This window comes from Lissotriton helveticus, chromosome 9 (genome assembly GCF_964261635.1).
Source record: "Lissotriton helveticus chromosome 9, aLisHel1.1, whole genome shotgun sequence".
NCBI lineage: Eukaryota > Metazoa > Chordata > Amphibia > Caudata > Salamandridae > Lissotriton > Lissotriton helveticus.
Window position 1 is genome coordinate 947,385,449 of NC_136070.1, and position 27,117 is coordinate 947,412,565.

Sequence of the window (27,117 nt, forward strand, 5' to 3'; positions counted from 1 at the left end):
CGGAGCGAGAATTCAAGTAGCCAAAATCCTCGTCAAACTAAGGGCTTTCCGCTGGCGTTTTGTTTACGTTCACGTGAATCACGTGATCAAACACGAACGCGCATCAGCCTCCCTCCCTCCTAATTGCATTTTTTTAACGGCCGCCGCACAGCACATCAAAGGGCTCCGCCCAGCGTGCGCTCTGCGGCTTCTCGGCTTCTCCTCCCCTAATTACTCTTGGATGGCCGGCCGGCACACAGCCTTCCTTGGATTTCTCCTCCCCCTCCCCAGCCAGCTTCCCCCAGGCCGTGTTCCTTCCCCTGCTACCCCATCCTCACTCATCCCTTGCACCCCCTCCTCCTTCAGGCCCCCACCATTTGCTTTTGCTTGTTTTTTTTTTTTCAGCTTTGTAACGTGCTTTGTAAAGGCTTGCAGGTCTGTCTGTGTGTATTCACTTTACAAAAGTCAAACCCATTCGCTTTGTCGTTGCTTGTTTAAATAGCCGGCTTTCCCTCGTTCGTCTTTTCTCACTTTTACAATCTTGGCTTAATGCTCCTCCCCCTCCCCCAACTCAGAGCGCGTCTCAGAGCTGCGCGTCGTTTTAGTTGCTTGTTAGTTTTCCTAGTTAGCAACAGTTTGAGATTGTCACTTTCATTTTAAATTATTGCTCTTTTCAGGCTCCATAACAAGTGTTGTTCCAGTTCGGGAGCATTTTAATTTGTACAGTCACATAGATACAAACTGCTAGAATGCTGTAATTCTTTAACCAGCACTGCAGCGATAACAGAACCTCTAGTTCTCACTGCTCAGCAAATGCCGTCTGCAGTGTCCGGCTCCGAGCAACCGCAATGTTCAAGAATGTGTGAGCTTACCTCAGATCATTAGCCCACCAGCTCACCAGCAAGTGCTACACTTGTTTTCTTTCTTTGTCTTAATTCGATCTTCCAGAGGAAGATCATAAAATATACACAAAAGAGATCATACAATAAAAACATTTGATAACTTACATTCATGGGAATAAACGTGTTTAGATCTTGGTTCAATACCTCAAGATGCTAATGGTAGCATATTATACGAATAAACTCACGTCCCCAGCAGCAGCTTTAAGTGATTTAAAGTGCATAGGTCAAAATTTAACATCATGGTAAGTGGCCAACAATCCATGATACATATTAATATATATGCACTATTATTAAAACTGCTTACTCCGTCTTTCTGGCTAAAATGCTTTTCAAAAAGCAAGCAACTGAATAACGTGTCACAATCGTTGAGTTGCAATAGAAACAAGCATTGGCATAGCCAATAGGTCTCGCCTTTGGAACCTTATAAGTACTTAGCTATGCAGCACAATATCCTTGGTGCAACAACATCAACTGTTGCATGGCTAAACACTTATAAGGTCCCAAAAGCGAGGCCTATTGGCTATGCCAATGCTTGTTTTTATAGCACGGACGCTGGCATTTACAATGCAGTAGGTCTCGCATTTGCGAGTGTTTAAGTTACTGGCATTGTCAATGACAATGCCTTTTATTTATCTGTTTTAAAAACAACACATACATAAAAGGCATTGTCGTTTACAATGCCATTAGCTCAAACTCTCGTAAATGTGAGACCTATTGCATTGCAGATGCTTGTTTTCCAGATAGCTAGCCACAATGGCACTAGCTGGATTCTAATACAATCTTCTAAATACGTTAGACCCAACTCTTCATGACAAATTAAGCTAGAAGATGATATTTGATCTGAGAGAAGTCTCCTACAGAATTTGTTTCTACCCGCTATATGGTCTCCCATTTTGAGATGCCACACACCTCGGCCTCGTGCGTTGCATAGAGACACATTGAGTCTTATAAATCTGCAGTATCGGGGCAGCGAGCTTCCCCCCCAGTGATTGCGGGAGACAACATTAAGTGACAATTGCTCTAAACAGTTTAACCCTACGCTGCACGTTGTTGGGTATCCACGACCCTGTAGCAGCAAAAGTAATCCCTAAATAGGAAGTTACTTGTGCTACTCAGGCAGTTAGTGTTAAAAGAAAGAGTTGCAAGCTGTTTGCACTTTGGTCTACTTGCCATGATGTGTGATTTGAAAACATTTGTTCACAAATCTAAAGCGGCCATAAAATCCACATAAGCAAGCACCAAGTGATGCAGGGCTTTGAGCATATGTAACATAAGCATGGTGTCATTTGCGTATAGGATTGTGGATAGCAGCATTACTTTGATTTTGGGTACATCATGAGTGATGGTGGTTAAAACAGGATAAAGTTTATTAATATATCAAATAAAAAAGAAGAGTCAGCACACACCCCTGTCTCACACCCGACGACCATATATAATCTGAAACCTCTCCCTGAGTGATGATTCTAAATGCTCCCTTCATGTCTTTCTGCAAATAAGCCAAAAAGTGCACTAGTGCGTCATCCAACCCCGAGAAATAAGCATTCGCTTGGCGCAATTAACACATTAAAATGCTGAAGTCCGGTCCATAAATGCTAAATAAAGTTGGGTTTGTTTGCCAATAGTATATTTGCAGAGTATCAAATTCAAGTTTACACATTGCTCAATAATTCCCACTTTATTTCTAAACACTTACTGACAGGCATATAGAATTGACTCAGCTTGATCCCACTCCTTAATTCAGTTATAAATAATACTCCCAAAGGTTTTCAACTGTGGTATCGCTCAGTGAAATATGTCTACAACCACCAGTTTGGGAACAGTACCTTTAAATAAAAAAAGTGTGTGTGTGTTGGTGTGTGTGTTGGTGTGTGTGTGTGTGTTGGGGGGGGGGTGTTGGGGTGTGTGTTGGTAAAACCATAGGTTTCAGGCCTGATATAGTTAGGAATTAGCATTTAAAAAACCTTAGGAATTCACTGAAAAAAACATAGGTTTATGGGGTGTTAGTTAGCTGGACATTTCCCTCGTTCCAAACCATTGAAATTCCTCTGATATAGTTAGTTGTACTAACTATATCTTGCACGCCCGCAATCCACTGCTGATGATGTCACATATTACATCATTCATGACCTGATCAGTGACATCACTGACGACATCATCCAGTGAATGTGGTTTGCTTCGTTATTGAAATATGTATTCTATATATATATAGCAATTTGCATTGAAGAATGAAGGGATATATAAATATAAATATCTGGATGGAGGATTTAGTAGCTGTGTGATTGTTTACTTGACTAATTTAAAGTGTCTCACTAAATATATTGGATAGTGACTAAACTGTGTGAACATCTGTATCACTTTGTCAGTTGTTGTGTAAACTGCTTCTGCAGTTGGTTACTAGCTATTTGAAAGTCTATATTAGTTATTGATGAGTTAACTGAGTATTTGTATGGGAGAGTGAATGTGTGTGTGGTTCGGTGGGGGTGTGTGACTGCCCAAAGATGTGTGAATAGTTGATTCAGTAGGTATATGAAGTTAAAACTACATGTTATAACAGTTGTTTGGGTGAGTGAATATCTTTATGGTTGTGGTGATGAGAAAATATCTCTCTCAATGGTGCATGTCCAACAAAGTAGAAAAATAAAAAGGCAGTATGTGTCAGTTGTTGTTTATGAGTAAGTATACATAAATGATTGTATGTGTGACTGTATGGATAACTGTATACTTGTAATGGTGATTTTATAACACACTAAGTAGAAGTTATTATCTATATGAATAGATAACGTGGTGTTTGTAGAAGTGTATAGCTAAGTAAATGTAAGTATGATACATTGTTTGCATAAGTGAATAGGATGACTTCATAAGTGAATAGGATGAGTGCTGGTGTGTAATGTCGATATAGGTGTATAAGGATATTTGATAGTGTTCTATTGATCATTGACTGCATGTATGAGTGAATCTGTAGGTAAGTGATTAGATGTGTGTATAGATCTAGGAATCACTGAGTGGGTGTTTAGAAACTTGTATTGGTGTGTCAATGGATTCCAATATGGTACTCTGTATTTTACAGTGAGTGATGAAAGGTTATACTAGTGTATGATGAGGTGTATCTGATTGTCACGTGGGTGATGTCATCAGTGATGTCATTTGAGATGTCATCAGTGATGTCACTGACCATGTCATGAATGATGTAATATGTGACATCATCAGCAGTGGATTGCGGGCGCGCAAGATATCTGAGGAATTTCAATGGTTTTGTACAAGTGAAATGTCCAGCTAACTATAACACCCCTAAAACCTATTTTTTCAGTGAATTTCTAAGGTTTTTTTACATGCTAATTCCTAACTATATCAGGCCTGAAACCTGTTTTTTTTCAGTGAATTTCGAAGGTTTTGTAAATGACAATTTTTAAATATATTGTTATATATTTTTTTCATACTGTTTTACTACATTTTGTAAACTGTTTATTTTTAGATATTTTATTTTTTATATTACATTATAATTACATTATACATTACATTACAAAATATACTTTCTCGCAATGAATTACTTTAGTTTAAATACTTTGCAAATAGGCAATAGACTTTTAAGTACAGTAGTTACAGTTGTTGCAATGGGCAACACAATTTCAAACACAATGCAACATTGACCTCAATGTGAGTTTGTAGTTAAATGCAATTAGTTACTTTATGGATTACTTTTCTAACCACAGGGCTAGATCCTAGATTCATTCCTTGGACATCTCCTGTAAACGGTTGAGTAAAAGTGTTTTAGTTACAGTAGTGATTTTTAAGGAATATTATTGTATTTTAAAAGTTGACACAAAATTTTTTTCACATAGAATCACCAATGTTATCCTATAGCAGGAAATTCCTTTAGCAGGTAAGTAGTGCTATCGTCACTTTTTCTTACTCAGTGGTGGATCCTGGATCCAGCACTGGTGCATCATCTCCTGTAAACAGTTGAAAGAATGTGTTTAAGTCGTGCAGGCGATTTTTAAGGAATATTTTTAGTTTGTGAAAATAGACACTTAGAAACTTTTCTGGTGAAAACCAGACAATGGATCTTTATGGAAGGAAATACAAGTTACTGGTAAGTATGGTTAGAATTACTTTTGAGGATCAGTACTGGGCTCAAAGATGCCGCCCTGAGGTCTCTCCTGATAACAGGTGAGTAAATCGGAATTCGTAGTACATCCAGTAAGCGCCACAGAGCTGCGTAGCAGAGAGATGTAAAAAGGGGCACGGCATGCACCACCTCTCTGCAACGCAGCACAGTGGCGCTTCCTGGAAGCACCTGGTGGACTACTTGGCACCCATGGTCCCTCAGGTTTGAAGTTGAATTTTTTTCCCCCAACTTAAAACGCGCCACAGGGCGTGTTTGCACACATCACATCAGGCCCCGTCCCCTCCCTTCACCACTGTGTAAACGCGCCCTGTCACCATTCTAAGTTGAGAGATTAAGTCCCCTTCAATCCTAAGGATCCCTAGAGTCAAACTAGCCCACTAGGTACCTCCGGTAAGCAACACAGTGCTGCGTTGCAGAGAGGTGTAAAAAGGGGCGTGGCCTCCAAACACCTGTCTGCAATGCAGCTCCCTGGCGCATACTGGAGATACCTGTTGGGCTATTTGGGCCACTTCTAACCCCGGGGACCCCATCTCCCAGGGCTGGCCCTCTCCGTTGGGGACCGTGGGGGGAGGTCCCCAATCCCTCCACGGTCCCTGCCGGCTCCCCGCGTCCTATGGGAGTCGGCATTGCTTTTCTACATGGGGAGCAGCTAACATGCTGCTCCTCATGTAGAAAAGCAATCGTCTTCGGTTTTTGGAAGAGAGAGCAAGTTTCCTGCACTCTCTTCCAAAAACCAAAGCAGTTTGCTATGCGGCTCCCGCCCTACCATAGCAAACTACAGTGTCCCGGGGGTAGGCACCCCGGGACCCTGCAGGAGCCGGCCCTGGAGGGGTGGTGGTCCCCAGGGCCACTACAAGGCCCCCCTCCCAACATTTTAAAGCCCCGGGGGTGGTGGTCCCCGGGGCTGGGGTTAAAAATGTAGTGCCCCGGGGAGGTGGCGGTCCCCGGGGCATGTGGGGGGGGGGACGTGAGCCCCCCGCATACTTAATGTTTAAGCCCCGGGGGGTGACGGTCCCCGGGGCTGTGGGGCGGCTGTGAGCTCCCCCGCATACGTATTGTTAAAGCCCGGTGGGGTGGCGGTCCCCGGGGCTGGGGGGGGGGCCCTCTCGGTAAAGGTGCCCAAAAATCAGTATTACATTTTGTGAAATCAATTGGGACACTATCAGGGCCTAGTGTCTTGCTGCTGACACTCTGGTTTATTGCTCCCTCTACTTCACATCAGCTAGTCTCGAAACCACTCAGGCTGGTAAGATCTAATACAAAGTTGTCATCTGAGGGAGGAGGCTGTCATTTTCAGTAAAGCAGACCTACTTGTTTCGTCTAATGGTCAAAAGTCTGAAATATAAAAGGCAAGCATGTTCGCTTTATCAGAGGGTCAAAACATCAACCTACTAAAACACCACAATAATCGATAAACTGTAATTTAATGTATTTCCTTGTAAATGGCAATGTTGAATAATTAAGGTCACACAAATATTTTAAATAAATCATTTTTATTCAACACAGAAATAACCAAGCACCAAGTCATTTATTTCACATTTGCAGGCCACAGAATGCCACCATAGAACCAACCACAAGGAGTCCTGCACTCCAGATGTAGAGCATACAGTCTAGCTTGGAGTGTTTAAAAAAAAAATGTTTTGTTAACACTTCTGGGGTAATGTATTCAATGACTCAGGAGACTTATTGCAAGGTTTTTTGATTGATGGTCCTCAGTGGCTGCTGTGCTCCCTGCAGCCTCCCCCCACTATAAAGAAATGCTTTGTGGTGCATTTGCACCTTCTAGGAACACCACAAGGACATGCCAATATGTATACATAGCCCTCACAGCGCATTATGGAACTTGACTGGTAGGAGCAGTGAATATGAAATGAGTGGGTATTCGGCTCATTTTATATTCTTGCCATTTTTTTCTTTGGGTGTCCCTGCCCCATGTGGGTTACCCACAACATTTCCAAGCCTGGGGGCCAATGGGAAGCGGCCCATGGCTCCTAGGATCCCCTCACCAGGCCAGGCGTGGCAGGGTATCCCTGCCCTGCCCTCAATCTTATTTTGTTTTTTCTTCTTCTTAAGGGATTGAGTCTCAGAGTCCTAAAATGGCTACCAAATATCTTTTTTGATGTGAAGCAGCCAATCAGATCTCTATCGACCCTCTGGAGCCCCGATACAGCCTTATCTTTATATATACATACATTTTGAACTTTAATTTCTCAATCTACTGAATGGATTTACACTAAATCACAAAAGAACACTTTCTGGGTAAATATCTAACTTTCTGCAAAATTTGGTGTAATGCTATTCAATTTTCCTATGGAAATTTGCATGGGGAAAACGCATTTAGGGCCTCCTCCTCCTTTTTGTCTTTGGCACCAGCTCGATGGAACTTTCCATGAAGGAAGTGAGTGTTTGTATGAAAGTTTTGTAAAGACTCATCAAATGGCATCAAATTTATTAGAAAACCCCAAATATCAATTTCCTATGCAAACCCAAGTGATTGGTCCACATGGAAAGTAAGAGGGTAGTGCGAAACAACTTATGACAGTTGATTGCTTAGCATATCTGATAATTGAGAGAGTAATTGTTTCCTTTTGAGGTGTCACAACAGGGTCCTTGGTGTGGATCGGGTGCAAGAAAACCAGGCTTCCACTTCCTAGGAAAAAGAAACGTGAAACACTGCTGTCAATATGAAGAGGAGGAGCAGTGAATAAGACATTCCAGTGGCAAAAATTCTGCAAACATGGAAATTCTTCATGTGGCTAACTGCCTAATTGTTTCTCTGATGCAAACCTTTTGTGCTGTGGGTGTACTCTTTTAGTCATAGAGTACTTCCTAGATTGGTTTGTACTTACTGTCAATCCATTCTAGTCATTCTCTACCATGTAGATGGTAGTAGGTACAATCAAGGAAATTCTAAGTAGTTAAACATTGGTTACTCCTGAGTGGGTGTCACTCATTGAACCACTCCTTTCTCCAGTATTGGATCTTTCATAGATTCACATGCTTGAATCATCCCGTCGTCATAGTGGGAGTCCCACAATATCCTTATAAAAGCAGTAGATAATATTATCATAGGCTATAATGCAAAGAACAGTCACTGCAATAGCCTATCTACTTTCTTTTTTTTTTTTTAAAAGAGCCAAACTTAAGTAATAGCCAATCAGCATTACCACCTGCAAACAAACCATTTCCCTCCTGAGGCGGAAAGCCGGGAGGTCTCTCCTCTTTTCTTTTGCCACCTGTTTTTACTCTGTGTTTGTGACTTTGCATTTTTAAACATTGTGTGCAATTACGTGAGCGCGCCTGATTCACGAGCGTGCTGCTCAGACTGAGACTTCCTAGCGCTGCTAAGCGCTTCGCCTGCTCCCTTCTCCTTACCAGGGATTTCAGACCGCCCTCGGCCGAGTATTGACGCCGAGGGCTGGGATCTGTTTGGGGCCGCCATCTTGGGGGTAGGACTCTCCGCCCTCGCGCTCTAGTAGCGCTACAAAAGGGAATCCTGCCTGTTAGTCAGGGATTACCACCTGCAAACAAACCATTTCCCTCCTGAGGCGGAAAGCCGGGAGGTCTCTCCTCTTTTCTTTTGCCACCTGTTTTTACTCTGTGTTTGTGACTTTGCATTTTTAAACATTGTGTGCAATTACGTGAGCGCGCCTGATTCACGAGCGTGCTGCTCAGACTGAGACTTCCTAGCGCTGCTAAGCGCTTCGCCTGCTCCCTTCTCCTTACCAGGGATTTCAGACCGCCCTCGGCCGAGTATTGACGCCGAGGGCTGGGATCTGTTTGGGGCCGCCATCTTGGGGGTAGGACTCTCCGCCCTCGCGCTCTAGTAGCACTACATAAAGCTCCTCTTTCCCTCCGCGCAGCGGACGCGTACTGCGGACGCGCCTGATCTGCGCCTGAGTCGCGCCAGAGTCCTGCCCGTCTGCGCCCGTCAGCGTCCCGGAGGCGTGAGGCGTGGCAGGACCCCTTGGTTTATCTCCTTTCTTCTCCCAGCATTATTATGTTGTCGTATACATCCAAGGAGCTCCACTCTTTGCGCTCTGTGGAAGCCTCTTGCTTCTCAGTCTTCCCGGGGCGCTACAGGGGTAAATATAAATGTCCAGGCTGTAAGTGGCATCCTACTAGGGTTCTCCCTACTACCCCCCTCACGAAGGATTGTAGCATTATTCACCCTTGCTTACTCCTTAATACCAGGTCGCTGCCCAGACATACTCAGGAGATTTATGATGTCCTCTCAACGAACAACCCTACCTGCCTTATGCTCACTGAGACTTGGTTATATGAATCATCGCAACCGGATATTGCGGCTGCTATTCCACCTGAATACATCATATATCGACAAGATAGAGCTAAGGGAAGAGGGGGAGGCGTTGCCCTTGTTGTAAAGAAATCCTCTACGTGTGCTGTTGTGCCCACGCAGATTATCACGGGTTCCGAATCTCTCGCTTTTACCCTCTCCCTATCACCTCAGCAAGCTGTGAAGGGCCTTCTAGTATATCGGCCTCCGGGCCCTGTGGGGTCCTTTTTTGAGGACCTCCAGCAGGTCCTAGCCACACTTGTTCTTAGATCAGAACATTGTCTCTTGGCGGGAGATTTTAACTTCCATATGGAAGATCGGCAGGCTCGGGATGTTGTGAAGCTATTAGATATCACATCTGCCCTGGGGCTGCTCCCCTATCTTTCCGGCCCGACCCATGACAAAGGCCACACATTAGACCAGGTCTTTTCTACCTCACCAATTACGGTCACTGCACTCGTGCCTGTATTGTGGTCTGATCATCATCTCGCTCATTTCCAAATATCTGGCACTGAGAAACCATCTATCAGAGCCCCCAGGCAACTGGGAAGGAACTACAGGGCGTATCATCAGGTCTCCCCTGACATGTTATCTCAGGCCCTGGTGAATCGTCCTTTCTCCGTCACGGGGGATCTGGAGCTCGATCTAGAGACCCTGCAGTCCTGGCTCTTAGCTAGAGTGAATGAACTAGCGCCTGCACAGCCCCCTAGATCAGACACCAAACGATCTTCGGCCCCGTGGTTCACGGCAGAGGTCGCTCAATCCCGCAGACAGTGTAAAGCCGCTGAACGTGCATGGAGGGCCTTTTATGACGGGGAGGCTAAAGAGACCTATAAGGCCATGATGAAATCATATCATGCTTTAATCTTACAGGCTAAGAAGTGTTACTTTGCTAGGAAAATTGAGGAAGCAGCCAACTCCTGCAAGGAAATCTTTCAGATCGTACGCGAATTCACTACTTCCCGCTCGATCTCGGACCAGGAGGCTCCAGATGAGAGCTGGGCGAATACCATTGCTAATTTTTTTACAACTAAAATTAGACAGATTCAGGAGTCCTTCTCTCCGAGACTGACAGGGGAACATTTGACTCTGTCTAATGAGATAGCACACCAGCCTATCTCTGGCCCGGCCCTTCTGGACTTTCCGCCCCTCACAATGGCTTCATCTCTAGCTCTGATGAGGAACCTGAAATCTGGCTCACCTTGTGATCCTTGCCCGGCAAAATTTTTAGCCAGAATGGCTGATGTTGTTAATCCATTAGCCAATCCTATTCTGAATCTTTCTTTGAGTCAGGGATTTCTGCCACCTTCCTGGAAACAGGCTATGGTGATTCCCCTTCTTAAAAAGCCCAATCTTGCCCCAGAGGTTCCATCCAACTATCGGCCTATTTCGCTCCTTCCAGCACTGACTAAAATCCTGGAGAAGCACGTTCATAGCGTGCTTTCCAACTTCCTGGAATCTTATGAGCTTCTTCATGCGTCTCAATCGGGCTTTCGATCCAACCTAAGCACTGAGACGGCGCTTCTGGAAGTATCAGAGATTATAAAGGAGGTGCTGGATGACGGAGGCAGGGTGATGTTAGTCATGTTAGACTTGTCGGCGGCTTTCGACACCGTCCCCCATGAGGATCTCCTCATAAGACTTCATGACATCGGTATTGGGGGGACGGTGCTGAACTGGTTTTGTTCCTTCTTAGCCAACCGCCGGCAAACGGTCTGGGTCCCTCCTGGATCTGCCGAAATGCCGCCATTGGGAGTCGGAGTTCCCCAGGGCTCAGTGCTGAGCCCAACTCTATTTAACATCCTCATGACCCCTCTGGCGACTTTGGTGGAGTCCTTCGGGGCCCAGATCGTCTCATATGCTGACGACACCCAGCTTCTTTTCACCTGCCGTAAGAGCGAAGAATTCGATGGGGAAAGTATCCGTGAGTGCCTTGGGGCTGTTTTTAACTGGTTCCATCTGAACAGCCTCAAGTGTAACTCGGATAAATCTGAGATACTTTTCTTTGGATGTCCTCTGGAACCGAACTGGCATGATTGGTGGCCTGTTGACATGTTCCCTCCGGCTCAGGCGTCCATCTGGGCTAAGAACCTGGGAATTAAAATTGATAATGGGCTAACGCTTAATTCCCAGGTGGCTACCCTTACTGGAACCTGTTTCGGCATCCTTCGGATGCTTCGAAAGTTTTTTCCTCTTTTGTCCCAGGAACACCGGAGAATAATTGTACAGGCCCTCATCGGATCCAGATTGGATTACGCCAACATTCTGTACTTGGGCCTCCCAGAATACCTTTTACAGCGCCTGCAGGTGACCCAGAACGCGGCAGCACGAGCAATTTTTGGATTGCATCGTCGCGCCAGTGCCTCAAACCTGCTGCAATCCCTCCATTGGCTTCCCATACGGAAGAGGATAAAGTTTAAGGCTCTGACATTAGCTCACAAGGCACTGCATGCCACGGGTGCTAAATACCTACAGAAAAGGTTGGCTTTTTACCGGCCGACGCGATCTTTAAGATCGGAGTCTTTGGCCCTGGCCGCGATCCCGCGTATAAAGAGGGCACGCCTGGGAGGGCGATCTTTTAGATACCTGGCCCCTCAGTTGTGGAACTCCCTTCCCTTGTCGTTGCGGTCCACGTCCAATCTGTTGGCCTTTAGAAAGGATCTTAAGACCTGGTTATTCTCGAACTAGATTTCTTCTGTCTCCTTCCTCTGTGCTTCCTGTCTGTTGTTATGTTTTTTAGCTTCCTTTTCTGGGTCTGGAGCATAAAAGCGCCGGGACACTCCTTTGGAGTAGCTGTTGCGCTATACAAGACCCATATAAAAAAAAAAAAAAAAAAAAAAAAGAGCACCTTGTAGAACACTCCCAAGAGAGGCCGAGTTCCTCAGACTTCTACCACATGTCATGTGAATGGGAATCTCTCTGAGCTCTGCTCAGTTTTTTTCTTCAAAATTACCAGATATCATCTTCAAAATGTTGAATTTTAAAAAAAACAGGTTGAGGCATGTTTCCCCCGCATAGTCGTCGACTATCTTGTCTTCAAAAAACCCATCGTCGATCAAGGTCTCTGCTGCGCCATTGATTGTAGCTCCACGATGATGCTTGTAGTGACGGCGAAGGTACTGCCTCCACCTCCACAATGGATGTTTGAGCCTTTGTCTAGAACGTCGCCTGTGACAGATAGTGTTTCACCTTCGGAACACCATAATACCTCTGATGATGGAGAGATAGAGGATGGTGAACCTCAAGGTACAAGATCAACTGGCAGTGAGTGGGAAGATTACGTAATCTCAACACCTGCTTCCCCCTCCTCAGACAGCAGATTCTCTGCCGGAGGACATTGGCGGCTTCCATGCATTGATGGAAAGGGCAGCTTCTCGCTTTCAGTTATCAATGACTGTCAAGAAATGTGACTGCTTTCTTTAGGATTTCAAAGACTTATCTTGGAAGACTGTGAGAGCAATACCTATTATATACCATATTTGGAAGGAAGGAGTAAAGGGTATGAAAACACCTGTTACAGTTATTGCTGTTTTGCCTAGAATAGATTACAAGGCTCCTGATGATGCGCCAGCGTGTCTGGTAGGGCACCCCCAAACCAGACTCTGTGATAACTCAAGCTGCACAACGGAGGTCAAGGAATCCTTCAGTGCCTATCACTGCGCCACCTGACAAAGAAGGACGGCGCCTTGATGATATTGGCAAAAGGTTTACCACCACCTCAGACACTATTTTGCATGCATCTAACACCCTAGTGATATTGGGAAGGTACGACTGACAAATGTGGTCCGATATCGCTCCATATCTGGACCTCCTTCCAGAGGACAAGAGACCAGAGGCAAAAAAGATTCTTCTTGAAGGAGAAAGGTCTGCCTCAGAGATCATTGATGTGTCCATGGATGAGGCTTCTCTGGCCTTTTGTCAGTTCGATGGAGCAGCTGTCCTTAGGGGGCAAGGTTGGTTGAGAAAAACATTTTGCCCTTAGGTGCGAAGCAAAATCCTAGATATGCCTTTTGATGGCTATATGCTTTTCGGTAAGCATATTGATGATGCCTTACAGACCATTAAGGCAGACATTGAGACGTCTAAGGCTTTGGGCACACTCCAATACAGGAAGTATCATTCCCCTTTTGTGGAGTCCGTGGTAGAGGAAGGTATTCATTTCGTGGAGGTTTGAAAATACCAACCTATAACTCATTTAGTCCTCACTACCAGCATCAACAGACATATCGTGCACCACCACAGGCTGCATACTCCAGGCAACCCAGACGTAAACCACCTGTGCAGTCCATCAATACTGTTCGGAAACCCTGACGAGATCCCGGTGCCTGTGACTCTCCCCTCTGTAATTTTAACCAGAGGAACCCACATCTCGTGCTATTTCAGTCAATGGCAAAAAATTACCACAGACAGATAGGTCGTGGATATAATTAAATATGTCACAGCACCACCTCCTCACCCATCACAAAAATCACTACCATCCTATGTTCAGTTACTAGAGAAGGAAGCATTCGTAATGCTACAAAAAGGAGCTATAGAATCTGTACCACGCTCTAAAAGGGGAATGGGCTTCTACTGCCACTTTTTTCTTTGAATAAGAAATCGGGAGAATGGCGTTCCATTCTGGACCTCAGAAAGCTCAACAAATATCTGCAGAAAACATCCTTCTGCATGGTAACCCTCCAGGAGATATTACAACTTCTGAACCATTCGGATTTTCTGGCCAGCCTCGATTTACAGGATGCGTATTTCCATATTCCTATCCATCTCAAACATCGAAGGTTTCTCTGTGGCAGGCGTGCACTATCAGTTGAAGTCCTTCACTTCAACCTCTGCTCAGCTTCTCGAGTATTTACCAAATGTCTTGCTTCCGTGGCAGCATACCTACGAGGCTTGCAGTTTTTCCCGTATCTCAATGGTTGGCTAGTGAAGGCTCCTTCTCTTCACCAGGCCTTGGAGGCCATTTTCATCTGCCTACAACTGTTTTATTCTCTATGCCTTGCAGTCAATTACCAAAAAATCATTCTCACACCTTCTCAATAGATAACTTTTCTCAGAGCGATGTTGGATACCATCCAAAACCAGGCATTCTTATCCACAGAAAGGCAAATAACCATACTATCCCTGGCTCACAGTGTACTCAATAGTTTGTTTCTGTCAGATTCCTCAAATACTTTCTCGCCATAATGTCCTCGGCCATCCTCATGGTGCCTCATGCACGTCTCAGGATGAGACCTTTCAAAGAGCAGTTGGACAGGCATTAGCTTCAGGTGACCGGATCATTCGAGGGCATTATTCAGATCAATACAATCATGAAAAAAGCACTTCTTTGGTGGCAGTTTGCCAGCAATCTCTGTGTGGGCTTGTCATTCCTCTCTCCACTTAGTGTTCATTCTGACCACGGATGCTTTATTGGAAGGCTGGCGGGGGGGGGGCACCTTCAAGACCTTGAAGTAAGTGGCAAATGGAGCCCCTCTCTCTCCAAGATGCACAGCAACTTCCTGGAATTGAGGGCAATTTTCCATAGTTCTTCAGTTGTTTCCCCCAAGAATACGAGCATCCTTCATCCGCATTTGTACAGACCATACCACCTGCATGCAGTATCTCAACAAGCGAGGTCACCGATTCTATCTTTGGAAGCTCCGAAGATCAAGGAGTGGGTGTTACTGTACTTCATCATCAAGGCGGTACATCTTCCAGGAGTGAGAAACAACCTATCCGACACCATGAGCAGAACAGGACAAACGAGTGGGAATGGCATCAGTTAATTCTCGATTCCATCTTCCGGAAATGGGGAACACCTAACTTAGACCTCTTTGCATTGTCAAGAGAACCAAAGATGCTGGTTCTTCACCAGCAGGGAACCTCAGAGGGTGTCATGGGGAATACGCTTTTGATGAGATGGTAAAGAATCTTTGCTTACGCTTTACCCCCATGCCCTCTTATCTCCAGAATTGTAATGAAGATGAAAAGTGAACCGTGCCGGCTGATCCTCATTGCTCCACGTTGGCTCCGGCAGCATTTGTTCACAGAGCTACTCGTCCAAGCCATTTCGCCTTCCAGTAATAACCACTCTACTGACAATGAGCAAACGACACATCCTGCACCCGCATCCAGCTTATCTTCAGTTGCATGCTTGGCACCTGAATTCAATGATTTAGAAATTCTCCAGGAATGTAGGGATGTGTTGTCCGGGAGGGAGGGAGGGAGGGAGAGATTGATTGTTTTTTTTGTGTTATCCCCATCCTCTAAGGGTGTATATATATATATTGCTTGTTTCTATGCAACTGCTAACCACTCTGATTCAAGCATGTGAATCTAAGAAAGATCCAATACTGGAGAAGAAAATTAGTTACTTACCTGTAACTGCAGTCCTTCAGTTTTGTTATCTTTTATAGATACACATTCACATTCCCCTAAGAGGCTTTCCTTATTTCCTCAAGATATAGAGTTTCACACTTGTGCTTGAAAATCTGAGGACGTTAGCTTCTCTTGGGAGTGTTTCTACAGGGTGCTGTTACCTGATTGGCTATTACTTAAGTTTGGTTCTGTTTTACAAAAGAAAGTAGGTAGACTATTGCAGTGACTGTTCTTTCCATTATTATAGCCTATGATAATATCTACTGCTTTTAAAAGGATTCCATGGGACTCCCACTACGACGACTGGGATGTTTCATGCTTTTGAATCTATGAAAGATACCAATACTGGAGAACCATAGCTGCAGGTAAATATCTTGTTTTCAAATTCCTGACCCGGGCTGGGCGTGATCGGCACCAAGTGACCTAGAGGCGACTGCCGTGTTTACTTGGGAATGTCAGTGCAAGCACTAACTTGTTCTAATAGTTGTAGTTTGTTGTGGTTCTTAAGCACTGTAGCCTTGAGATTCCTGGTGGATCATGGTCTACAAGACAGAATGAGCATTCAGTATAATGCGTAAGGGCAGGATTAGTTATAGTTCTTGCCAGACTGAAACAACATGAACTCATGAAGGAGGCAACGGGTGAAACCTGGAGAGAAGTAAGTGGCCTGGGCTCTAAGGCTATACAGAAAAGGGGGTGGTGATGAACAGAGTGTCTGAATCAAGCAGACCACTCTTGGGCTCTAAGGCTAACACTCTTTTGAAATGGGTGGTGGAACAAGAATGCCTTGATTGAAAGTGATAGTACTCAAAGGATGTGTTCAATGCAGGAGATGGGATATTAGGAGACATAATGTACATAAAGCATGACAACTGGAAATTCGCTTCATTAAAGAAGTCATTCATCAAGATGATCATACTGCCCTGCCTGTAGTGTTATTGAACACCTAACTCTCACTTGCTCATGAAGAGGGAAGTATGTAAATCCCATATATGGCTTATATGGAAATGCTTTTATTTAACTCCACTATTGTTTGATGTAACCAAAGCCTTCCTTACAGTTTCTTTTGTGCCACTTGTCTCTGCGGGCAGAGACCCCATCCAATTGCCTCCTAACCTGTAGGGCAACATACCTCTACAAGAGGAGCTATTTAAAGTTTTAATTCTTCCAGGAAATGATTTCCCTGTAATTGAAGAATCAACAATATAATTTATATTTCTGTGCCAGCTTATATTGTTGTATTCCTAACATTTATAAAATTGCAGATGATTGTATGATGATCAGATCACCCATCAGAAGCTCTAGGGCTATTTAGAAAAAAAAAATGTATATTTTAAGTTGTGAATGTTATTGTTGGACCTCCGTGGTCTAGGAAACATGCAAGCTTCATGTATACGTTACAGACTTCAACAGACAGCTCATAAATTCTATTGTCTGCTTATAAAGTTGTCCTACAATTTCAGATCCGGAAAGCCAAATCTTAAAGGAACATCTCATTGATGAACTGGATTATATGTTGGTTCCTACGGAAGCCTGGGAGAAGTTAGTAAATTGGTATGGCTGTTTGGAGGGCCAGCAGCCCATTGTACGAAAAGTGAGTATTTTTTTTTTATTCATCCGGATATTTTTTTTACGTTTGTAATACATTTATATTCTGTTTTTAAGGATTGTTGTTTAGTCCAAGACAGATTGCTTCACTGATATATTTGGTATTCTTATTTTTTTGTGACATTTTTGATCTTTTTATGTTTTGTTTCTATTGTTTCACAAATTGCACATGCTAAAACAGAGGAGAAAGAAAGACTTATGCCGCTCAAAATAGCACAAGTTCTGTACAGAGATGGCACATTCCATGGAGGAAACGCGTTCAATGTGTAAAACACTTTCTGTACCCTTTGTGGTAGATGCTAAAGGTTAGAGAATATTGTTTTTGCAGTGCTGACTGTCAATCTGTATGGCCTATTCTTCCACAGAGGCAGCATTTCACAGTTCAGATATATATTTTCGAATTGCTGTTTTCAGCTTTTAAGAAAACGTGCAGCTTTGGTATTTTAAGCTTTACGTTTTTTCCAAGCTTTTTGTTGCATTGTGATTCAGCTAATGCTGTTGAATGAATGCAGTGTTGCAAATGGGGAGGTGTTTGGGGGGGGGGTGGGGGGATTCTCTTTAAACGTTGCCATGGGAGCCTTGTCTTTGCAACATGTAGAATGTATCGCTAGTCGTGGTGCAGTCACCTCATGTCCTGGTAAGAACGTACTTCTTGAATACATTACAGATGTTTCTTGTGTATGGAGTTTTGCTGTTAAAGTATTTCTCTATGACCACTCAAACATGACATTTCTTCGATTTTCCTATTTTAAATTAACAATATTTGGACGGCCATAGGCACCCCAGCCCTTCCCATGTAGTAGATAATAGTACCAAGTGTAATATATTTAATAATGGATGTAGAGATGGAATTGAATGGGAGGGGAGGCACTATTTATGAAGGTAGTGCAAGAAGAGTAAAGTGTCCAGGGACTTCGAAAAGGTAACCAGTCTGCATCAGGTATTAGGTAGGAGGCGATTTTTGGTCTTGGGCAAGTCAAGATGTAATTCAAAACATTTTGGTATGTTAGTATATGGTATTTTGAAGTAATGGCAGTACTTGATACTGGTGTCTTTTGATTGTGCTACAGTGTGAAGTTTCCCTTTATGTATCAGGTAGAGTGATGTGACTTCAGAGGTGCATGCATCATGTACAAAGCTGTGTGATTCATTCATTTTTTAAGTTAATTCTGGCTTTAACAGGTAGTCAGTCCTAGTTAGGATCGTAAAATGATTAAAATATCATTTTCTATGCTTCTTTGAGTAAGAGATTGGAGTTAAATTAGATTTTGGTAAGCGATCTACAGTAGTGTTACTTTCTAGATGTGAGAGCACCAATGCTTGGTCATTTTCATGAAGACTATAAAGCATTCTTAGATTTCGGAGTGGGAGCAGTTAGAAAGTTGCCTTTCATTAGTGCGGAGATATGTATAAACATTGTCCTCTCTTGGTAATTGGGGAAGCCCGCTGACTTGGTGTTTATGGGCTGGTTTTGATGCAATGTCAAGCTGTGAAAGGGATTTATGTCAATTTTAAACTGCTGGTGGATGTTTTTTGGTGTAGAAGAGTAGAATGTATGGTTTTATGGTGCTACATTTTAGAGGGAATGAGCCCACCCAGTTTATTAGCTTGTGGAGGCAGCTTACAATTGTTTTTTTTTTAAATTCTTTTTTATTAACAAAGCTCATGAGACCATACAGCATCACACAGTTGTTAAATAGTACATTGGGACATATAACAAAATTGACATCTCCAGTTATCAGTAGGGAACAACAAGGACGATCAGCCAATCCCAACCTTCCTATCCTTCTATGATTGCACCAGTTTCTCTGTACCGGCGCCAGGTTGTCAACACTTTTTTCCAATTTTTAGTACACCCCCTACTTTTATATACTGTTTCCTCTGCCCTTTGGCACCAGTCAAGGTCACGGTGCCAGTCTTCCCATCGCAGGGGTGACTGTACCCCCCCATCCTCTAGCAATATTCCGTTTTGCCACCCCCGCTGCTAGGGCCAATGAGAGTTCCACGTATCTAGACCAGTCTGTGTCTCCCTTGACCATCAGTAATAGCCACTTTGGCTCCATCGGCACCGTCCCTCTCACCACCCTGGACATGTTATCGGTGACCCTTGTCCAATAGGGGAAGATCTCCGGACGCTCCCATAAGTTATGAAATAAAGAGCCCTCCTGTCCACAGCCCATAACACAGGAAGCTGATTGTCTCCTGCCCCAGGAATACAGGTGTGTGCGGGGGTAGTAGGTGCGGTGGAGGATTTTCAGCTGCACTAGTCTGAACCGTGAACGGATTGCAATCTCTCTAGAACTCTGCAGTGCTTCCTGCCAATCGTCGTCCTCGTCTAGAGTGACCAGAGGGTCTGGTATGTTGTTTATTAATTTACGGTAGATTGTAGATGTGGGCTTTTCCACTATGGGATCCAGCACCAGCCTATCCTCCATAGGAGAATTATCCGGAATAGTAGTACCCCTCTGTATATGGGATCGTAGGGCATGTATGAGTCGCAGAGTCGTACCTTTTTGTCTGTTGTAGGCTGTTTTCCTTCTGGAGGTATTCAAAGGAACGAGGGAAATCCCCCCTCCAGACATCCCTTAATTACTCAATGCCAATCAGTCTCCACCCCCCAAAAGCCCATCAAAGTAGTAACTTCACGCAGCCTCTCACCTACCCACAGAGGAGATCTCCCAGTTAACTTGCCCGCCCAGCCGAGGAGTTTGTTGGCCTCTTTCTAGCATTGCAGTATCACCCTCGTATGCTCAGGCCACGTTGCCCACGGCCTTCTGGCGTAAACAAGAGGTTCACTATTGCCCCCCGGGCAAGACCATCCTATCCACCCTGTAAGCCGGCTCATTACTATCAGTATACACCCAGTCGTTCATAAGCTGGAGCTGCGAGGCCCAGAACACACAGAAAAAGTTCTAAGATATTTTCGGTTTGTAAGAACAAATCTAAGTAGGAATTTGATTCATTGCTAGACCTAAAGGCTGCATACAGATTTGGAAGAAAAGTTCAGAATGATTGCTCTGCATCAGAATTACACCTAACGGGAATGGGTGTGTGCCAGTGATTTTACAGGACACATTTCTTCACATACCAATTAGTAAAAAGGTGAACAATTGTGTTTTGAGGTCTGCTGTCAACTTTGCCAATACAAAGTTTTACTGTTCACCTTAAAATGGGGCCCTAGAAACATGGCAGTGGTGGCAACACTCCTATGATGTAAATAGTTATTTGGCTTCCCAGACTTAGACGGATGGTTGATCAAGGCGTACTCTCAAATGGCGAAGTGAGATTTGCAGAGTACATAATATCTTCCATGTTTATTGGGCCTTCAGATTAACTTTGACAAATAAATCCATAATCCATACAAACCATCCTAAATACCTAGATTACAAAAGTGTATCCTTCCGAGCACAGGGTGTCTTTTGTAATTCTCAGATGCTTTGGCAGATCAATTTCTTTTCTAGCTCTGTAATTTGTTTTATCTTGATTATCTGAAAGGCTCATCATTGATAAGTGTCTAAAGCAAGAGTGTCCAATGTATTTTAAGGAGTGCCAGTTCCGTGCATTCCGGGATATCAATCTTCTAAATTTTGTCATACAAATTATAATATGACTAATCTGAAAACCTATCCTAAACCCCTGTCCAAGTTTGAACTAGGTTAGATGCCTCTAAAGTAGAAGTTCAGTAGTGCTAGAGAACAGATTGCAATACGCAGACTGTTCCTTTTAGCTCTTCAGCCATTTTGGTGGTAATGTTGGAAGAAAAACATGTTCAAAGGCTCACCCTTCTCATGTACTGCTATTCACATTTAGGGTGGCTGTCACTTCAATGTAAGATTTGCTAAAGAAGGGAAGATTTTGCCCCAGAACTTGCTTGAATAAGTCTTTGAAGATCTGACACAAATTTCTGGATTGGAATCGCCACATAAATGATGCATTTCCCAGGCCTTGAGAATACCTAGGCATATGTAGTTCACAAGCATCTCTAGAAAGAGTATGAATGAAAAAGGTCTTAGGAATACCTCTGGAAAACACTGGCCTCCATTTGTTTTACACAGCAAGACACTTCAAATGCCTAGACTTGATGTCAAGGTACCTAAAGCACAACTTAAAAGAAAATATTATTTGGTACACTAGTCAAAAGTATTTCTTCACCAGTTTATGCCAGTTCTTCTCTTTCCCAAAGTCACCATCAAGCTGATATTAAGAAAGATTCTACACTCTTCGGGTAGTATAAACGCTCATTCCCTAAGAGAAAGGGTAGCCGCTGCTGTTAGCAAAAAGTGTCTTGATTGCTGAAATTTGCACCAGGCAATCTGGAGGTCAATCCGGGCATCAGCCACACACTGCATTGACTTTGACTCATGAACAGACACTCTAGTGGGCCAAGCCTGGCTGTGCTACTTGTTTACATGTTGTTTTCTTCCCTGTTTATCTGTCTCTAAACTCCGGTGGTGGGCTAGTTCTCCTATTATAGTGTTAAAGAATATTGGACAATCCCACGATGAAGATAGTTACTTTGTTGTAATCCTAGTTCTCCCTTAAGGTTATTTTCTTTGAATTAATAAGCCAGCCATCCTTGTACCTTTTCAAGCAGAAGCATTGGTTTTTTTTTGGTCTCTTGGAACCTTGCTCACAATTGTCTCCCAAAAGTGAACAGCATGACTTCAAGTTAAACTTTATTTCAGTTATCAGAGTAACCATAATAGTGCATCACAAAGGAAGAGCACAATATTAAAACATCTCGAAACAGTACAATGCATAAAAGGGATTAAAAACCTCAAAAGGCGGCAAAGTACAAGGGCAGCACAATAATCTGGGCATAAAAGGGTCACCAACATATCAAGAAAGGAAAAAAATGTAAGTCGTCCTTCTTTTTGGGTATCCTATGACCAATGATAATACAGTCACATAAAGTGCAAGTGCAGAAATTAAACAATCATTTGCAATGGAATCGATCTCGCGTTTGTGAAAGTTAGAGCTATAGGCGCTGTAAATGACAATGTTTTTACTTTTTTTTTTGCTTGCAGTGATATATAGTTTGATTTTTTAAGCACCCATGTGGGAGCTATTGTGGGCAGAAATGGGCTGTGTTAAAAATGATTGATGTGAAAAGCTTGACTCCATTAATCCCGGAGGCATTTTGCAATACCGATTTTTTAAGCTGCTGACATTTGCAGACAACCCATTATTACTGTGCATACTAACCAAGAATATCGTATAGGACTTATTATCCTGACTATGCAGTGCATAAAAGACCTATATCAAGACCTTCAGGGCAGGCAGTGCAAAGATCATGAAATTAACACTTGAATCACCATAAATGTGCAGGTCACAGTGTATGTGCGTACCTTTCATAAGTTATATGGAAAGAAATGCCAGAACATAGGGCACAGGAACATCTATAAACCTATAATATTTATTATGGTAATTCAGTGTAGTTTTCATTTAACCAAGCTGGGTCTGTGGTTGAGGTTCCACCCCGTAGCAAGATGTGGTTCCCCCAGATATATGCCATTGTGGAGACATACATACTGCCTAAGGTTGCGGATCGCAATCCGGTAAGGCTGGAACCACTTTGGATTGATTCCCGTCCCTAAGGCACACAGGAGGGTGAGCCCAGGTGCAGGATGATGCGTGTTGTCACTGAACATGTTGGGTTTAGGAAAATTGTGTGCCTGAGCCTGCAGTGCTAGCGAGTGTACGATCCCCAAGAGGCGAGCGCCTGATCAACACAAGCAGCGATGTTGGGAGGTGGTGGTGTGGGGAGCAGCATCGGGGAGATTGTTGCGATAATCGCCCCCGAAGCAGAGCATTATGGAAGCTTCATGTGCCCGCCCCTGTAGTGTAATTAAAAAAGTGGCGCTGTACTGAAACATGAAGGGCGGTGCCCATCTAGATAAAATGTATTCATCTTAAAAAGTGCATTATGATGATTAGCTGTACGCTAACCGGGGTATGGGAAGCGTCTATGCATACAGAGCTACTAATGACTGTGTCGGCGGTTTGCGAGCAGTCTTAAATCCTGGGAGGTTTCTTGCCAGCAAAGCATAAAGTTGCAATTTTGTTGAGAAGCGGTGAAAGAAAGGAAGCCGCGTTCCGGGGCTGACCAAGTCCGCAGGCAGACTAGCAGGAAACGGTGCTGGGTAAAGTAAAAGCAAACACAAGCAGCAACGGTAGGAGGTGGTCGTGTGGGGGATGGCACCGGGAAGATTAGGTGAAGATTAAGGGAACTTTAAGCTGAGACGGGCAAGGGACGAGCAGGAAACCATGAGAGCTGCTGACTTTGAAGCTCCCGAAAACAGGGCACTCTTTAACGAAAAAAATTGTATGCCAACACAAAGGCAAATACAGTAAAGCTAAAGGTTTGTGTTACTAGGCTAATACTCCAGGGGAGAAGCAAGACACAAGAAGATGGGACCATTAAGGACAATAAGCCATTGAAAAGCAAGCTCTGGGAACGACTCACACTACAACAAATTGGCTGATGGGGCCAGAATTAATGCCGACATACTGAAAACAGCGCGATACAAAAGGGGATGATGGACGGAGTGTTTGAGCAAATCAAACACTCACCCCCTGTCAACTGATCTGGGTTTAATCCATCACCATTCTTTAGCCCACTCGGCCACCCCATTTCAGACATGGCTATATGCAAATCAGTCGGACCCTGTGCCTCATGGGAACAGTCCAGCCCGAACTGCCAAGCCATGTCTTCCATGGACCGGAAACAAGCATCCTTTGACCGGTTTCGGATTCATAATCCTCATCAGCCAGGCTATCTTGAATCCAGTGGCCAAGTGAGCAAGGGACTCGCGTCTGAGCATACCCTGCCACACTTAGGGCGAACAAAGCGATACAAAAGGGGATGATGGACGGAGCGTTTGAGCAAATCAAACACTCACCCCCAGTCAACTGATCTGGGTTTAATCCATCACCATTCTTTAGCCCACTCAGCCACCCCATTTCAGACATGGCTATATGCAAATCAGTCTGACCCTGTGCCTCATGGGAACAGTCCAGCCCGAACTGCCAAGCCATGTCTTCCATGGACCGGAAACAAGCATCCTGGGACCGGTTTCGGATTCATAATCCTCATCAGCCAGGCTATCTTGAATCCAGTGGCCAAGTGAGCAAGGGACTCACTTCTGAGCATACCCTGCCACACTTAGGGCGAACAAAGCGATACAAAAGGGGATGATGGATTTGAGCAAATCAAACACTCACCCCCAGTCAACTGATCTGGGTTTAATCCATCACCATTCTTTAGCCCACTCAGCCACCCCATGTCTTCCATGGACCGGAAACAAGCATCCTGGCAGGGTATGCTCTGACGTGAGTCCCTTACTCACTTTGCCACTGGATTCAAGCAAGCCGGGCTGAAGACGGCTGGAATGCCAGAAACCGGTCCTCGGAAGCTTGTTTCCCGTCCAGGGAAGGCATGGCTTGGCAGTTCGGGCTGGACTGTTCCCATGAGGCACAGGGTCAGACTGATTTGCATATAGCCATGTCTGAACTGGGGTGGCTGAGTGGGCTAAAGAACGGTGATGGATCAAACCCATATCTTTGGACTGGGTGTGAGTGTTTGATTGGTTCTGATGCTCCGTCCATCACCACCCCCTTTTGTACCGCTTTTGGCCGCCATAAGTGTGGCAGGCTATGCTCAGACGTGAGTCCCTTGCTCACTTTGCCACTGGATTCAAGCAAGCCGGGCTGAAGACGGCTGGAATGCCAGAAACCGGTCCTCGGAAGCTTGTTTCCGGTCCAGGGAAGGCATGGCTTGGCAGTTTGGGCTGGACTGTTCCCATGAGGCACAGGGTCCGACTGATTTGCATATAGCCATGTCTGAACTGGGGTGGCAGAGTGGGCTAAAGAACGTGATGGGTCAAACCCAGATCTTTGGACTGGGTGTGAGTGTTTGATTGGTTCTGATGCTCCGTCCATCACCACCCCATTTTGTACCGACATACTGAAAACAGCATGTCTTCCAGATGTCTCCTGTGCTGTGGCTCAACCTATAAAGAAAGATGATTACAAAACAACAATAGATGCAATACAAAAAGGGTCCAAGTTAAGATAATATTTTTATGGTTAAACAGATTGGCAAGATTAAAACCGCTCTAAATTCCTTCTGTTTACCACAGATTAAAAAAAATAACATTAGTTAATACAATTAGATGGGGAGTCCAATAGCGGCAAATATTTCGAAGCCTTCTCCATGCTTCTAATGGCCAGTTTCCTAATGATTGTAAATAAGAACCGCTTGCTCAAGAAACCTTAGCAAGCCAGGGTGAGGGTTCGTTGCATGGTCACAGCATTTTTTTTTTTAATCAAGTTTATTTGCATTTGAGAAACAAATTCACGAAATGACAGCATACTATTGCATAGAAAATCAGAGATAATGTCTAACAGACCACAAAAATCACAGTCATGATTGAAGTATTCGGGCAAGCCACCCCATTTGAAAGACAGTATGGCAATGTACAAGAAAATCATAGCTTTCCAGGACATCCCCGGGCCTCAAAGAGAAGTTCTTCCTGGGCCGCGCACCAGTCCACCCCCGTCGCCATTTTCTCAGGGTAGGAGGTTTGGCCTGAGCCCAGGCCGCTGCAATGTTGCGCTTGGCTATAGCCACCGCCGTGCACAGAAAATGTTTGTCAGCTCTAGAGCCGTCTAGACCATCAAATACCCTCCAAAGAAGGCGTATGGGATCATGGGGAGCATGCCAACCCGGAGTCTGTGTAAGCTCAGATTCCACACCAGACCAAAACGAGGCAAGACCAGGGCACAACCAGACTATGACAGCAACATTTTAGAGGGGTCAAACTGGCCCAAGGGAAAGCCCAAGTGCCATTACTTGAAACCAAAACTAAAGTGTGTTAATAACCTTCTATCCAATCCACTGCAAGCATATTTCTTAACCAATTGTCCTGCAAAGAGAAGCATACTCTGTAACAGAAATTTTAGTGAACTCATGGACCTCTCTATAATTGTATTTGTTCTGGCTTTTTACGCGTGCCATATCATGCTTAGTCATTGTCTGGGGCTCACGGAATAAATGTGACTCACCCAATTCCGCCATAGTGGACTTGATATAAATATACCAAAGGATGGATATTCAAGGCTCTTTCACAGGACAAACGGACTTTAACAATTTCCCTATTAAAGGAGGCATGTGGGTTAATCCATATCGAGCACTACAGGGGGGCAGTCTGAGAGTATTCCATTTAATCCACCCTGAACTCCTGGTGCAAGATAAAAGTAGAACACTCAGTTGTTTCCTGAGCACTCTATTTTTTTCGCCCTGAATGGGATTTGGGTAAATATAGCCCCAAATACCTGACCCACACAATAGAACAGGGAAACACTTTCTTCTATATATCTCTAACACGGGACCACTGGTTTTTTTTTCCTCTACAAAATGGCTGTCCAGATTGAAAACATTACCAGTAGAACTAACAAATTTCTAGCGGACTTCAGCAGTACAGGGTCTCCAATTGCCCTTTGCTTCAAAGACGACACCCAAATAGGAGAAGTGCTGAGTGAGAGCAACGTGGTGATCTTGTAACGAGATACCCCTCATCTTGGTTTGCTTCGGATTGCATGCCATAATGAAAGATTTTTAGTTTGATTTATTGGCAAACTAAGAGAGCCCAGTAAGAAGAGAGATTCTTCCAACAAAGTATTGAGTCCATTGGGGTTCTCGAGACCAGGACCTTTTTTGTACCAATGGAGGAGCCATCAGAGACTTTTGCTGAAAAAGCAGAACCTAGGCCATTGGTATACAAAAGAAAAAAAACAATGAAGCTAGGATGCACCCCTGGGGTATCCATCTCTCTATCTTGAAACAA

General features: G+C 44.1%; 1 protein-coding gene across 1 annotated transcript in view; it reads left to right on the forward strand.

Moving 5' to 3' along the window:
• Positions 1 to 27,117, forward strand: part of USP4 (ubiquitin specific peptidase 4) — a 742,179-nt gene that overhangs the window by 99,051 nt on the left and 616,011 nt on the right. Inside the window, exon 3 of the mRNA XM_078661202.1 lies at positions 17,125 to 17,255. Within this exon, the coding sequence (XP_078517328.1) occupies positions 17,125 to 17,255 (131 nt within the window). The remainder of the gene's footprint in view (positions 1 to 17,124; positions 17,256 to 27,117) is intronic.